General features: G+C 38.7%; 1 protein-coding gene across 6 annotated transcripts in view; it reads left to right on the plus strand.

Annotated features, from left to right (window-relative positions):
* The window catches only part of KIF3A (kinesin family member 3A), a 92,647-nt gene that overhangs the window by 52,871 nt on the left and 22,301 nt on the right, over positions 1-17,475 (plus strand). For all 6 annotated transcript variants that reach the window (XM_061422821.1, XM_061422824.1, XM_061422826.1 and 3 more), the window contains exons 6-8: positions 15,695-15,834; positions 16,231-16,428; positions 17,157-17,331. In XM_061422821.1, the coding sequence (XP_061278805.1) occupies positions 15,695-15,834; positions 16,231-16,428; positions 17,157-17,331 (513 nt within the window). The remainder of the gene's footprint in view (positions 1-15,694; positions 15,835-16,230; positions 16,429-17,156; positions 17,332-17,475) is intronic.

The raw sequence follows: 17,475 nt of genomic DNA on the forward strand, positions 1-17,475 counted from the left end.
TGAGTGTTGCTGCTCCAGATTTCTTATGATTGATGTTTGCATGAAATACTTTCTCCCATCCTCTTACTTTCAATCTGTAAGTATCCATAGGTCTGAGACAACATATAGACAACATATGTATAGGTCTTATTTTTGTATCCACCAAGCCAGCCAGTCTGTGTTGGTGCATTTAATCCATTTACATTTAAGGTAATTATCGATATGTGTGATCCTATTACCATTTTGTTAATTGTTTTAGGTTTATTTTGTAGATCTTTTCCTTCTCTTGTGTTCCTGCCTAGAGAAGTTCCCTTAACATTTGCTGCACAGCTGGTCTCATGGTGCTGAATTCTCTTAGGTTTTGCTTGTCTGGTAAGCTTTTGATTTCTCCATCTAATCTGAATGAGAGTCTTGCTGGGTACAGTATTCTTCATTGAAGGTTCTTCTCTTTTATTACTTGGAATATATTGTGCCGTTCCTTTCTGGCTTGTAGAGTTTCTGTTGAGAAATTAGCTGATAACATTATGGGATTTCCTTTGTATGTTGTCTTTTTTCCCTTATTGGTTTTGTCTTTAATTTTTGTCTGTTTGATTACTATGTGCCTTGGTGTGTTCCTCCTTGGGTTTGTCCAGATTCCCTTTGTATCCTGGACTTGGTTGACTATTTCCTTTCCCATGTTAGGGAAGTTTACAGTTGGTATCTCTTCAGATATTTTCTCAGGTCCTTTCTCTCTCTCTTCTTCTAGCATCCCTACAGTGCGAAAATTGGTGCATTTAATGTTGTCCTGGGGTCTCTTAGGTCTCATTTCTTTTCATTCTTTTTTCTGTATTCTGTTTTGCAGCAGTGATTTCCACCATTTTGTCTTGAGTCACTTATCCATTCTTCTGCCTTAGTTATTCTGCTGTTGATTCCTTATAGTGTATTGTTCATCTCTGTTTGTTTGTTCTTTAGTTCTTCTAGGTCTTTGGTAAACATTTCTCGCATCTTCTCCATTCTTTTTCTGAGATCCTGGATTGTTGTCGCTGTCATTATTCTGAGTTCTTTTTCTAGAGGGTTATCTATCTCCATTTCATTGTTTTTCTGGGGATTTATCTTGTTCCTTTATCTGGGACATAATCCTATTTCTTTTCATTCTGGTTAGCTTTCTGTGATTATGATATTAGTTCTGGAGAACACAGGATTATAGTTACTGTTTTTTCTGTCTGCCTTCTGGTGGATGAGGATAAGGGGCTTGTGCAAGCTTCTGGATGGTAGGGATTGGTTTTGGGGAACAGTGGGTCTTGCTCTGGTTGGCAGGGCCATACTCAGTAAAACTAATCCAGTTGTCTGCTGATGAAGGGGCTGCACTCCCTCCCTGTTAGTTTGGCTTGAGGCAACCCAGTCCTGGAGTCTGTAGGTTCTATGATAGGGCTCTTGGCTACCTCCAAGAGGACTTAGGCCGAGACACATCTCCCAAGACTGCTGCTGTCCATTCCTGTGACGGGCCACCGCCAACCGACACTTCTGCAGGAGACCCTCAAACACTCACATCAGTCTCCTGTGGGCTCACTGTTTTCTTTCCCCTGGGTCCTGGTGCACACAAGGTTTTATTTGTGCCCTCCAAGAGTGGAGTCTCTGTTTCCCCACAGTCCTGTGGGAGTCCTGTAATCAAATCCTGCTGGCCTTCAAAGACAGATTCCCTGGGGATTCCCTGTCCCATTGTTGGATCCCCAGGCTGGAAAGCCTGATGTGGGGCCTAGGTATTCCTGTTCTCGTTTGTGGTTTGCCCACCCAGTGGGTTTAAGATTTGATTTTATTGTGATTGCACCCCTCCTACCGTCTCGTTGAGTCTTCTCCTTTGTCTTTGGATGTGAGGGTGTCTTTTTTTTTTGGTAAGTTCCAGTGTCTTCCTGATGTTGTTTGTTCAACAGCTAGTTGCAATTTTGGTGCTCTCGCAGGAAAAGATGAGTGCACGTCCTTCTACTCTGCCATCTTGAACCAATCACAGGTAAACATTTTTTTAAAAAAAATTTGTGATTAGACTAAAATCTAGCAAACTCAGAGAAATGAAGCAAAAATTAAAAAAAAATCAATTGCCTTCTTAGAAGCCAAATAATAGAAAAATAGAAGACCAAAATTTTTTACAGGAAAATGAGCAAAAGCTATATGTGAATATGTTGTTCACAGAAGAACTATCCACAGCAGTAAGTATATGAAAGGATGTTTAACTTCACAAGTAATCAGGAAATGTATATTAAAACAACAAAGGGAGATATTTTACTCATCAGTTTGGATGAAAGGATATCCAGGTTGGTGATACTCTGAAGAAACGGTCAGTGGTGATGGAAATATACAGCATTTTTGAAGGGTAATATAAGTGTATCTGTTGAAATTTTAAGAATGCAGTCCTTTGACCCACTGTTTCTATTTCTAGATATATTAAATATATTCTAGAAAGATATTTTTTGATGTGAACAAAAAATACCTTATTGCAGCATTATTTTTAAGAGCAAGAAGTTTGATGCAATCTAATCATCAGTAAAATATTGGTTATATAAATTATGGTGCAAAAATACTATGGACTATAATGAAGCTATAAAAAACAACCCTGGGTTAAATCTACATGTAGAGACTCAAAAGACTTTATAGATGCAAGTGAAAAAGAAAGCTAACTAGCAAAGTATGTACTGTATTATCCTATTTATATATGTGTTAAGAAAGCCAAATTATTAAAGTATTATATATTTAGGTATTGTATGTGTGTTTACATGTGTGTATGTGAAGTACGAATGAAAAGACATTTAATAGTTGTTAACTTTAGTGAAAGGGAAATAAGATTGAAAGAAAGGGCTGTAAGGGAGCATTCTCTTTGCTTTATGTATGTTTGTATTTTTAAATTTTTGTATTAGGAATATGTTCATGTATTGTTTATTTAATTAAAAAATTTAATATAATATATTTGTAATAGTGACCAAAACCTTACATTAACTACTAAAAATTAATTTAACTTGATATGTGAGATTTGTCCAAGGAAAATGAAAAAATTCTAATGGGAGAAATAAAATGAAAGGAAGGTAAAGAGATTTGAAGACCTAAGATAGCAGAAAGGAAAATAATCTTAATAAATACATTGAGTTCAAAAATTAAATATTCAGGGTGGAGTGGGAGGGGGGAAGGGAATCCTACACTATTGGTGACCGTAAATTTGGTGCAGCCACTATGGAAAATAGTATGGAGGTTCCTTAGAAAACTAGAGTTGGCCATATAGGTGAGCAACCCCACTCCTGGGAATATATCCAGACAAAAGTATAATTTGAAAAGATACATGCAGAGAACAAGATGGTGGAGGAGCAGGTATGTGTGGAGTACATCTCTCTCCAGGAATATACCTTCAGACACAGAAGTGTGTGTGGAACACCAGCTGAGAGTGGACAGGAGTACCTGACGGGCAGAAAAGGATGTATTGACTCATGCAAAACTCATTAGGAGGAAGGAACTAGGGGGAAAAACAGTAGTGTTAGTAGGACCGGACCTTTGGCAGGTGGGGGAGCTGAAGCAGAGGTCCGGTCCCTACCTCAGGGCAATTGTCTAGACAGAGGAGAAACATTTAAGGCTGAGAGTGAAACAGCTGATCTGTGGCAGCCTAAATGGAATGAGAATCAGTCCTTGCTGAAGCCATACGTACCCCAGATGGCGTAGCGGCTGGGGGCTGGAGTTTAGGGATTGTGGAGCAATCCCCCGTGGCGAGGGCTGTGGAGAGACGGAGGGGATGTGAGGGAGGAGACTATGGTGGGAAATGCCTGTGGAGGAAAGCGGGGCAGCTATGGAAGCAAGGTCATACTGCTGAGTCACGCGTAGCAGGTGGAGCCATTACCATAGCCTCTCTCCCCCCACATGCCAGCATGTGCAGCTGAACAATAGAGAGGCTGGCCCATCAAACGCCTGATGCGCCAAACTACAGAGTAGGACCCCAGCCAGGGGGCCCTTCTATGTGCCTGATGCTCTGAACAACAGAGAAGGACTGCAGGCAAGCCTCTCAGCGCCTGATTGTGCGGAGAGAGTCTTCAGATTGCCAGCTATAAGAGGCTAGAAAAAAGACTCTTATAGGGCCATAACTCCTGTGGCAGAGGCAGTCCCTGTCCCTGCACACTTGGCACCGCAAGGGTCCCCGCAAGCCAAGCAGCCGCGCCATTTTCATGCTCAACTCTCACTGGGGCAAAGCTGCCACAGGCAAAAAAATCTTGGGCCTGTGCATGCAGGGTCGCTTCCGTAGTGTCTGACTCTTTGCGACCCTGTAGACTGTGGCCTACTAGGCTTCTCTGTCAGGGAGGGGGCTTTTCCAGGCAAGAATACTGGAGCATATTGGCTAATACGCTATGGCCAAAGGGTATTGTCATACCCTTCTAGAGCACTATATCTCCTGCTGCCCTAGCCGCTGACTCCCCTGAGTACCAGGTGCTTCCAGAACCCCTGCGACCCAAGCAGCTGCACCACCTCCTCACCTGGTCCTCACTGGGGCAGACCCAAGTCATCCAGGGTAGCCTCAGGAGCAAACCCCAGTGGACGACCCACATGCAGAGGTGGAAATAAAACCACAGTTGAAACCCAGGGGCAGTGTAACTAAGGAAGAAGACCCAGAACCCTCCCACTAGCTGTATAAGCTGCAGATTAAATCCACATGATCAACTAGGCAGACTCTGTCTCTGGAATATATAAAGGGTCATTGAGAGCTCCCACAAAAGAAAACGCACTAGTTCTGATAGCTGTGGACATTGGAGGCAAGAACACAGAGAAGTAGGACCAGATTAGGATCTGGGCTGCCCCCACAGCAGGTCCAGAGATCAGCACAGTGTTGGAGGGCATCCTAGGGAGGTGAGGTGGACTGTGACTCCCAGCGAGGGAAAGACTGACAGCAGTTATTCAAGAAAAACATTTATTATTCTTATGTTTTGACTTGTTCTGTATATTCTTTTGGATTTTTTTCCCCTTTTTTTCTCTCCCCGCCCTATTGTAGTTGTCAATTTTATTGGCACTATGAAATCTAATTAAGCTTTTGAGCTTTTTTTCTTTTCTCTTCTCAGTCACATTTTTTTAATTGTTGTAAATCTCTGCCTCTGTGTTGGGCTTTTGCAGTTCTGGGGAGTTTTCCTTTTTTTTTTTCCTTTTCTCTTTAATTTTAAAAATCTATTATTATTTTTCTACATTTATTCCCATGTTTGCTTTTCCCACTGTTCTTTTCCCCTTGCTAATCTTTAATATATATAAATCTTTATCTACTTCTATTTAACTTTGCATATCTATTCTTTCTTTCTTTTCTTTCTTTCCTTTCCTCTCAACATATTTGTTAGTTTTATTTTCATTGCTTTATACCCCAGTTGACATCTTGCCTTAGTTTTGTTTTTCAGTTTGTGCTTTAGTTAGTTTTGTTCTGTGATGTTGGAGAAGACTCTTGAGAGTCCCTTGGACTGCAAGGAGATCAGTCTTGGGTGTTCATTGGAAGGACTGATGATGAAGCTGAAACTCCAGTACTTTGGCCACCTGATGTGAAGAGCTGACTCATTGGAAAAGACCCTGATGCTGGGAAAGATTGAGGGCAGGAGGAGAAGGGGACGAAAGAGGATGAGATGGTTGGATGGCATCACTGACTCGATGGACATGGGTTTGGGTGGACTCTGGGAGTTGGTGATGGATAGGGAGGCCTGGCGTACTGTGGTTCATGGGGTTCCAAAGAGTCGGACATGACTGAGTAACTAAGCTGAACTGAGACATAATTTTTGGTTCCCTTTGTTCCCTGGGTCAATCTATTGTACTTTATTTTTGTTGTACTGTTTTGATTTTGCTTATAGGTATATATGTAGATGTGTATATTCAGTCACACTTTTTGTTGTTGTTATAAACCTCTGCATCTGTGTTGGGCTTTTGCAGTTCTGTGGAGTTTTCCTTTTTTTTTTCTTCTTCTGTTTTTATTTTCTCTTTTTTATAATTTTAATTTTTAATTTTTTAAAACCTGTTACATTTTTTCTACATTTATTCCTTTGTTTGCCTTTCCGACTGTTCTTTTCCCCTTGCAGTTAATCTTTAATGTATATAAATCTTCTTCATCTGCCTCTATTTAACTTTGCATATCTAGTCTTTCTTTCTCAACATATTTGTTAGTTTTCTTTTCATTGCTTTATTCCCCACTTGCCACCTTGCCTTAGTTTTGTTTTCCAGTTTGTGCTTTAGTTAGTTTGTTCCTAACTGGTAAATATAATTTTTGATTTCCTTTGTTTGCTGGGTCAGTCTATTGTACTTGATTTTTGTTGGACTGTTTTGACTTTGCTTGTGGGTATATATGTATATGTGTATGTTCCATTATTGTAATTATTATTTGCCTGATTTTATAACTGCCATTTGTCTGGGGCTCATCTTTGGTTTCTCATTTTTAGATATTTGTTTTAATCTCACTTAATGCCATAACAAACCACTTGTGGAATCTTTGTTCCTGACCAGAAATCAAGCCCTGAGCCTTTGGAGTGGGAGACCAAGACCCTAGACTATCAGAGAACTAACCCGGTATCAAATAGTGATAACTCACACAGAGGAAACCACTGGAATACAAGACCCAGCATCACCCAACCATCAATAGCAACCTGTGCAGGAACCCTCATTTAAACAACAAACCAAACAAAAATACAAACCCAATCATCAGCAGACAGGGTTACCACCTCACTCAGCCTGCAATGCGGGAGACCTGGGTTCGATTCCTGGGTCAGAAAGATCCCCTGGAGAAGGAAATGGCAGTCCACTCCAGCACTCCTGCCTGGAAAATCCCATGGACGGAGGAGCCTGATAGGCTACAGTCCATGGGGTCGCAAAGAGTCGGACACAACTGAGCGACTTCACTTCAGCCTTGCCAATCAGAGGAAAAACAAACAAACAAAAACTCATAACAAATTTCACCCTATACAAAACTTACACAAACCACTGGACCAACCTTATGACGGCAGAAACCAAAAGGAAGAAAGAATTCAACCTTGAAGCCTGAGAAAAGGAGACCTCAAACACAATAAGTTAAAAAAAAAAAATGAAAAGGCAGAGAAATACTACACAAATGAAGGAACAAACTAGAAACACCGAAGTCCAAATAAATGGAGAGGAAATAGGCAAACTTTCAGAAAAAGAATTCAGAATAATGATAGTAAAGATGATCAAAAACCTTGAAAGAAAATGGAGAAAATGCAAGAAGCAATTAACAAAGACCTAGAAGAATTAAAGAATAAATATGAAGAGACAACACAATTACTGAAATTAAAAATACTCTAGAAGGAATCAATAGCAGAATATCTGAAACAGAAGAACAAATCAGTGACCTGGAAGATAAAATGGTGGAAATAACTTCTGAAGAGCAGAATAAAGTAAAAAGAATGAAAAGAACTGCGGATAGTCTCAGAGACATCTGGGACAATATCAAACGCACCAACATTTGAATTTTAGGGGTCCCAGAAGAAGAGCAAAAGAAAGGATATGAAAAAATTTTTGAAGAGATTATAGCTGAAAATTTCCCCAACATGGAAAAGGAAACAGCCAATCAAGTACAAGAGGCACAAAGAGTCCTGTACAGGGTAAACCGAAGGAGAAACACCCCAAGACACATACCAATCAAACTAACAAAGACTAAACACAAAGAATATTATAAGCAGCAAGGGAGAAGCAGCATGTGACATACAAGGGAAACCTCATACGCTTCACAGCTGATCTTTCAGCAGAAACTCTGCAGGCCAGAAGAGAATGGTAGGATATATTTAAAGTACTGAAAGGGAAAAATCTACAACCAAGATTACTGTACCCAGCAAGGATCTCATTCAAAATTGATGGAGAAATCAAAAGCTTTTCAGACAAGCAATAGTTAAGAGAATTCAATACCACCAAACCAGCTTTACCACAAATGTTAAATGGACTTATATAGTCAAGAAATACAGAAGAAAAAAGATCTACAAAATCAATCCTAAACAATTAAGAAAATGGCAATAGGGACATATATATCAATAATTACTTTAAATGTAAATGGATTAAGTGCTCCAACCAAAAGACACAGACTGGCTGAATGGATAAAAAATTAAGACCCATGTATATGCTGTCTACAAGAAACCCACTTCAGACCTAAAGACACACATAGACTGAAAGTGAGAGGATGGAAAAATATATTCCATGCAAATGGGAAGCAAAAGAAAGCTGGAGTAGCAGTCCTTTTATCAGACAAAATACACCTTAAAATAATGAAGATTACAAGAGATAAGGAAGGACACTATGTAATGATAAAGGAATCAATCCAAGAGGAAGACATAGCAATTGTAAATATCTATGCACCCAACATAGGAGCACCTCAATACATAAGACATACTAACAGACCTAAAAAGAGTAATTGACTATAAACGCAATAATAGTAGGAGACTTGAACACCCTACTCACACCAATGGACCGATCATCAAAACAGAAAATTAATAAGGAAACAAAAGTCTTAAATAATACATTAGATGAGATGGATCTCATAGTTATCTTCAGGACATTCCATCCAAATGCAGAAGAATAAACCTTCTCAAGTGCACATAGAATATTCTCCAGGATAGTCCACATCTTGGGTCACAAATCAAACCTCAGTAAATTTAAGAAAATTGAAATCATATCAAACATCTTCTCTGACCACAACACTATGAGACTAGATATCAATTACAAGAAAAAAAAACTGTAAGAAACACAAACACATGGAGATTAAATAACACATTTCTAAATAACCAGCAAGTTTCTGAAGAAATCAAAAGGGAAATCAAAAAATTTCTAGAAACAAATGACAGTGAAAACCTGACAACTCAAAACCTGTGGGATGCAGCAAAAGCAGTCCTAAGAGGGAAGTTTATAGCAATACAATCCTACCTCAAGAAACAAGAACATAGACTAGACAACCTAACTTTACCCCTAAAACAACTGGAAAAAGAACAAAAAACTCCCCCAAAATTGGTAGAAGGAAAGACGTCATAAAGATCTGAGCAGAAATAAAAAAGAAATGAAAGACACAATAGTAAAGATTAATAAAACTAGAAGCTGGTTCTTTGAGAAGATAAAATTGATAAACCTTTAGCCAGACTCATCAAGAAAAAGAGGAGAATCAAATCAATAAAATTAGAAATGAAAAAGGAGAGGTTACAACAGACAGTGCAGAAATACAAAGGATTATAAGAGACTATTATGAACAACTATATGGCAATAAAATGGATAACCTGGAAGAAAGGGACAGGTTCTTAGAAAAGTTCAGTCTTCCAAGATTGAACCAGGAAGAAATCGAAATTATGAACAACCCAATTATAAGCACTGAAATTAAAGCTGTGATAAAAAACCTCCCCAAAAACAAAAGCCCAGGACCAGATGGCTTCACAGGAGAATTCTGTCAAACATTTAGAGAAGAGCTATTGCCTATCCTTCTAAAACTCTTTCAAGAAATGGCAGAGGAAGGAACACTTCCAAACTTGTTCTACAAGGCCACTATCACCCTGATACCAAAACCAGACAAAGACAACACCAAAAAAGAAAGCTATAGGCCAATATCACTGATGAACATAGATGCAAAAATCCTCAACAGAATTTTAGCAAACAGAATTCAGCAACACATCAGAAAGCTTATACAGTATGATCAAGTTGGGTTTATTCCAGGAATCCAAGGATTCTTCATTATATGCAAATCAATCAATGTGATATACCATATTAACAATTTGAAAGATAAAAACCATATTATAATCTGAATAGATGCAGAAAAAGCCTTTGACAAAATTCGCCACCCATTTATGATTAAATCTTTTCCAGAAATGGGCATAGAAGGAACCTACCTTAACGTAGTAAAAGGCATATATGAGAAGCCTACAGCAAACATTATTCTCAATGGTGACAAACTGAAAGCATTCCCCCGAAGATCAGGAACAAGACAAAGGTGTCCTCTTTCATCACTATTATTCAACATAGTTCTGGAAGTCCTAACTACAGCAATCAGAGGAGAAAAAAAAAAAAAAAGGAATCCAGATTGGAAAAGAAGAAGTAAAGCTCTCACTGTGTGCAGATGACATGATACTGTACATATAAAACCTTAAAGATAGTATCTGAAAATTACTAGAGCTCATTGGTGAATTTAGCAAAGTTGCAAGATACAACATCAATACACAGAAATCACTTACGTTTCTGTATACTACCAATGAAAAACCAGAGGAATTAAGGAATCAATCCCATTGACCATTGCAACAAAAAGTACTAAATATGTAGGAATAAACTTACCTAAGGAGATAAAAGAACTGTATACAGAAAATTATAAGATGCTGATCAGATCAGATCATATCAGTCGCTTAGTCGTGTCCGACTCTCTGCAACCCCATGAATCGCAGCACGCCAGGCCTCGCTGTCCATCACCAACTCCCGGAGTTCACTCAGACTCACATCCATCGAGTCAGTGATGCCATCCAGCCATCTCATCCTCTGTTGTCCCCTTCTCCTCTTGCCCGCAATCCCTCCCAGCATCAGAATCTTTTCCAATGAGTCAACTCTTCGCCTGAGGTGGCCAAAGTACTGGAGTTTCAGCTTTAGCATCATTCCTTCCAAAGAAATCCCAGGGCTGATCTCCTTCAGAATGGACTGGTTGGTGACGCTGATGAAAAAAATCAAAGACAACATAAACAGATGGAGAGATATTCCATGTTCCTGGGTAGGAAGAATCAATATTGTGATAATGACTATACTGCCAAATGCAGTCTTCAGATTCAGTGCAATCCCTCTCAAATTACCAATGGCATTTTTCAGAGAACTAGAACAAAAAATTTCACAGTTCATATGGAAACACAAAAGACCCCAAATAGCCAAAGCAGTCTTGAGAAAGAAGAATGGAGCTGGAGGAATCAACCTTCCTGACTTCAGATTATGCTACAAAGCTACAGTCATCAAGACAGTACTGGAACAAAAACAGAAATACAGACTAATGGAACAAGATAGAAAGCCCAGAAATAAACCCATGCACCTCTGGGTACCTTATTTTTGACAAAGGAGTCAAGAATATACAATGGGGCAAAGACAGCCTCTTTGATAAATGGTGCTGGGAAAACTGGACAGCTGCATGTCAAAGAATGAAATTAGAACACTTCCTAACACCATACACAAAGATAAACTCAAAATGGATTAAAGACCTAAATATAAGACCAGAAACTGTAAAACTCTTAGAGGAAAACATAGGCAGAACACTCGATGACATAAAGCAAGATCCTCTATGACCCACCTCCTAAAGTAAGGGAAATAAAAGCAGATGAATGGATAAGAAAGTTGTGGTACATATACACAATGGAGTATTACTCAGCCTTTAAAAAGAATACGTTTGAATCAGTTCTAATGAGGTGGATGAAACTGGAGCCTATTATACAGAGTGAAGTAAGCCAGAAAGAAAAACACCAATACAGTATACTAACGCATATATATGGAATTTAGAAAGATGGTAACAATAACCCTGTGTACGAGACAGCAAAAGAGACGCTGATGTATAGAACAGTCTTATGGACTCTGTTGGAGAGGGAGAGGGTGGGAAGATTTGGGAGAATGGCATTGAAACATGTATATCATGCATGAAACGAGTTGCCAGTCCAGGTTTGATGCATGATACTGGATGCTTGGGGCTGGTGCACTGTGACGACCCAGAGGGATGGTATGGGGAGGGAGGAGGGAGGAGGGTTCAGGATGGGGAACACATGTATACCTGTGGCGGATTCATTTCGATATTTGGCAAAACTAATACAATATTGTAAAGTTTAAAAATAAAAATAAAAAAACAAAACAAAAATAAAGTAAATAAGTGGGGCCTGATTAAACTTAAAAGCTTTTGCACAGCAAGGGAAAGTATAAGCAAGGTGAAAAGACAACCCTCAGAATGGGAGAAAATAATAGCACATGAAACAACTGACAAAGGATTAATTTCCAAAATATACAAGCAGCTCATACAATTCAATGCTAGAAACTCAAACAACCCAATCAAAAAGTGGGCAAAACACCTAAACAGCCATTCCTCCAAAGAAGACATACAGAAGGCTAACAAACACATGAAAAGCTGCTCAACATCGCTCATTATTGGAGAAATGCAGATCAAAACCACAATGAGATATCACCTCTCACCAGTCAGAATGGTCATCATCAAAAAATCTACAAACAATAAATGCTGGAGAGGGTGTGCAGAAAAGGGGATCGCTCTTGCACTGTTGGTGGGAATGTAAATTGATACAGCCTCTATGGAAGATGGCATGGAGATTCCTTAAAAACCTGGGAATAAAACCACCATATGACCCAGCAATCCCACTCCTAGGTATATACCCTGAGGAAACCAGGGTTGAAAAAGACACATGTATCCCATTGTTCATTGTAGCACTATTTACAATAGCTAGAACATGGAAGCAAGCTAGATGCCCATCGACAGATGAATGGATAAAGAAGTTGTGGTATATATACCCAATGGAATATTACTCAGCCATAAAAAGGAACACGTTTGAGTTAGTTCTGATGAGGTGGATGAACCTAGAACCTATTATACAGAGTGAAGTGAGTCAGAAAGAGAAAGATAAAAATCGTATTCTAATGCACATATATGGAATCTAGAAAAATGAGGAATTTATTTATAGGGCAGAGCTGGGAATACCAGACCACCTGATCTGCCTCTTGAGAAATCTGTATGCAGGTCAGGAAGCAACAGTTAGAACTGGACATGGAACAACATACTGGTTCCAAATAGGAAAAGGAGTATGTCAAGGCTGTATATTGTCACCCTGCTTATTTAACTTATATGCAGAGTACATCATGAGAAATGCTGGGCTGGAAGAAGCACAAGCTGGAATCAAGATTGCCAGGAGAAATATCAATAACCTCAGATATGCAGATGACACCACCCTTATGGCAGAAAGCGAAGAGGAACTAAAAAGCCTCTTGATGAAAGTGAAAAAGGAGAGTGAAAAAGTTGGCTTAAAGCTCAACATTTAGAAAACAAAGATCATGGCATCCGGTCCCATCACTTAATGGCAAATAAATGGGGAAACAATGAAAACAGTGGCAGACTTTATTTCTTGGGCTTCAGAATCACTGCAGGTGGTGACTGCAGCCATGAAATTAAAAGACTCTTACTCATTGGAAGAAAAGTTATGATCAGCCTAGACAAAGCAAGGCGTTACCTGGCCGAGAAAGGTCCGTTTAGTCAAAGCTCTGTTTTTTCCAGTAGTTATGTATGGATGTGGGAGTTGGACCATAAAAAAAGCTGAGCACTGAAGAATTGCTGCTTTTGAACTGTGGTGTTGGAGAAGACTCTTGAGAGTCCCTTGGACTGCAAGGAGATCCAACCAGTCCATCCTAAAGGAGATTAGTCCTGGGTATTCATTGGAAGGACTGATGATGAAGCTGAAACTCCAATACTTTGGCTACCTGATGTGAAGAACTGACTCATTGGAAAAGACCCTGATGCTCGGAAAGATTGAAGGCAGGAAGAGAAGGGGACGACAAAGGATGAGATGGTTGGATGGCATCACCAGCTTGATGGACATGAGTTTGAGCAAGCTCTGGGAGTTGGTGATGGACAGGGAAACCTGGCGTGCTGCATTCCATAGGGTCACAAAGAGTCGAACATGACTGAGTGACTGAACTGAATTGACGCTGTGGAAATATGTATAGTGTGTTTCTTCTGGTTAGATGAGTTGAAGTGATGTCAGATTGATTTGTTTTATTTATATCTTGTGGAAAAATTCATAAATTTGATTTTTAAAAATTCATGATTTGAAAGAAAATGGGAAAAGATTATGTACGAGGAGTCACTAATCCTTGCATTTCCCTCACTGATTTCCATTTACCTTCTTTCACTGAGCTTTACTTTTCCTTATCTATGCAGTTTACATTCTAGTTCTCTGACTTCTAATATAGCTATTTGCTGATAAACAGTACCCTTTCAGTGTTTAAATTCTAAAATCACAGCTGGCCTGTACATGAATATATAGTAGGAAAATAATTTTGGTGTTGGGTGAAATTAACATATTGCTTTTAAAATACTTTGGAATTTAAGGAAAAAACCCATACATGCCCATTGTGAAAAACAAAGCATTTATTTATTTATTTTACTTTACAATATTGTATTTGTTTTGCCATACATTGACATGAATCCACCATGGGTGTACATGTGTTCCCCATCCTGAACCCCCTTCCCACCTCCCTCCCCATCCCATCCCTCTGGGTCATCCCAGTGCACCAGCCCTGAGCATCCTGTATCATGCATCGAACCTGGACTGGCGATTCGATTCACATATGATAATTTACATGTTTCAATGCCATTCTCCCGTATCATCCTGCCCTCACCCTCTCCCACAGAGTCCAAAAGACTGTTCGATACATCTTTGTCTCTTTTGCTGTCTCGCATACAGGGTTATTGTTACCATCTTTCTAAATTCCATATATATGTATAAGTATACTGTATTGGTGTTTTTCTTTCTGGCTTACTTCACTCTGTATAATAGGCTCCAGATTCATCCACCTCATTACAACTGATTCAAATGTATTCTTTTTAATGGCTGAGTAATACCCCATTGGAGAAGGCAGTGGCACCCCACTCCAGTACTCTTGCCTGGAAAACCCCATGGACGGAGGAGCCTGGTAGGCTGCAGTCCATGGGGTCGCTAAGAGTCGGACATGACTGAGCGACTTCACTTTCACTTTTTACTTTCATGCATTGGAGAAGGAAATGACAACCCACTCCAGTGTTCTTGCCTGGAGAATCCCAGGGACGGGGGAGCCTGGTGGGCTGCCGTCTATGGGGTCGCACAGAGTCGGACATGGACTGAAGTGACTTAGCAGCAATACCCCATTGTGTATATTTACCACAGCTTTCTTATCCATTCGTCTGCTGATGGACATCTAGGTTGCTTCCGTGTCCTGGCTATCATAAACAGTACTGTGATGAACATTGGGGTTTGCCTGTCTCTTTCAGTTCTGGTTTCCTCAGTGTATATGCCCAGCAGTGGGATTGCTGGGTCATATGGAAAGCATCTTTTTGTTTGCACAATATATTCATGTAAAACATTTATACACACTCAGATTCTTAGCATACTTTGAATGGATGCTTTTGTTTTACAGAAATGGGATTATACTTTATACTCCTAACTTTTTTATCTCTAGTTCATATGTTTTGGGTATCTTTTCATGTCATTAAGATCTACCTTATTTTTTTAAGAGACTGCTTCATAATGCATAGTATGACTATTCTATTAACATAATTGATTAACTGCTTCCCTATTGATTGTTTTTGATGTCTTGCTGTTGCAAACCGTTTTACTCTGACGATTTTTGTTACCATCTAATGTATATATGAAAGTATTCCTGTGATTGTTTCCCAGAATATAATACCTTTTAGAGACAGCTGAAACAGTTTATTTTTTGAACTATTTAACATATATTTTAAAGTCAGTTAATTTTTTGAGTCAATAATACTTGAAATTAAGTATTTTGTCCTAAAAGTACCTCTTTAATGTGAAAAAATTAGTTTTTTGTTACCAACATAAATGTCAGAAATTTCATAGCTAAATACACCTAAGCTTTTGTGTCTTAACCATGTTCTCTGGCTTTTGGCTGTGATGAAATTTAGTATTTTGGATATTATTTTTAGAGGCACTCCCTGTTGTTAATAGTTTTAAAGACTTTCCTTCTTTTATTCAAGGTTCTGTTGGTGCAACTAATATGAATGAACATAGTTCCCGTTCCCATGCCATCTTTACAATCACGATAGAATGCAGTGAGAAAGGTGTTGATGGTAACATGCATGTCAGGATGGGGAAGCTTCATCTTGTAGATCTTGCTGTAAGTAAGGGGATGCTAGTTAAGAATAACTCTTGTAGTTTCTTTTTATTTTATAAATGAGTAATAACTCAAGTGAAAAGGAGTGATTTTATATATATATATAAAAGTTTTATATGTGTGTTTAACTTACTATTAATTATGGACTGTTTCTAACCTATATAAACAAAGAATAGTATAATTTTCCATGTAGTCATCACCTAATTTTAATAGTTATCAGTTCATGTCCAGTTCTGTTTCTTCTCTACCCTCAGCCACTTCTTCCCTTCCAGTATTATTTTGAAGTGAATTCCAGATATCATATTAGAGTTTTTACTGTTAAAATACTTTTTTTAACTTTGGGAAGAATATTCTGTATTTTTTTGTTTTAGCTTTACTTCTGTCTCTGTTTATTGCTAGGGTTCAGAAAGACAAGCAAAAACTGGAGCTACTGGACAGCGCCTAAAAGAAGCTACAAAAATCAATCTTTCGCTTTCCACCCTTGGTAATGTTATTTCTGCCTTGGTTGATGGAAAAAGCACTCATGTGCCTTATCGTAACTCTAAATTGACTCGTCTTCTTCAGGATTCCTTAGGAGGAAATTCAAAAACCATGATGGTAAGACTTAATTGGTTGTTTAGTTACCATCAGGAAAATTTTAAGATTCTGATTTATGCCAGCAGTTGATATTCATAACATTTTAAAAACTATCGATTATTTCACTTTTTAAAATTTGTGGTTATTTTGACTCATTGGAAAAGACTCTGATGCTGGGAGGGATTGGGGGCAGGAGGAGAAGGGGACGACAGAGGATGAGATGGCTGGATGGCATCACTGACTCGATGGACGTGAGTCTGAGTGAACTCCGGGCGTTGGTGATGGACAGGGAGGCCTGAAGTGCTGCGATTCGTGGGGTCGCGAAGAGTCGGACACGACTGAGCGACTGAACTGAACTCAACTTTCTAGCACACCATGTGTGCTAGCCTATAATTGGATTGTTTGGAAACCCATGGGGTGATGCCCTCTTTTTCACAGCCAGAGTGGAAATATGTTCCAGAATTCTTTGATATATTCATAATGGTAGTAATTTTAAGTGTGTTGGAACTTCCCTGATAGTCCAGTGAGTGATTAAGCTTCCACTGTAGGGGATGCTGCAGTTTCCATCCCAGGTCAGGGAACTAAGATCATGCATGCCATGCAGCGTGGCCAAAATATAAATAAATTTTAAAAATTAAAATATAATAATAAAAATAATATTATAAATATTATTTATTTATAAAAATAAATTAAAGTTTTAAAACTGTATCACATGTACAGCAAAATGTTTTGTGTTCCTAATTCAACAGTGTGCAAATATTGGGCCAGCAGATTACAATTATGATGAAACCATCAGTACATTGCGGTATGCTAATCGTGCTAAGAATATTAAAAATAAAGCTAGAATTAATGAAGATCCAAAAGATGCTTTGCTTCGTCAGTTTCAGAAGGAAATAGAAGAACTGAAAAAAAAGCTTGAAGAAGGTAACGTTTTCCTGAAAATATTAATCTTAATGTTGGTTAAAAATGTGTTTTTAAGCAATAAGTGTTCTAATAAAACCACCCATTAAAAATTCTCTGAACCTCTGATATTGATGTTTAAGGGAATATTTTTGCACAGTAACTTGC

This window comes from Bos javanicus, chromosome 7, assembly GCF_032452875.1.
Source record: "Bos javanicus breed banteng chromosome 7, ARS-OSU_banteng_1.0, whole genome shotgun sequence".
In the NCBI taxonomy this organism is placed as follows: Eukaryota; Metazoa; Chordata; class Mammalia; order Artiodactyla; family Bovidae; genus Bos; species Bos javanicus.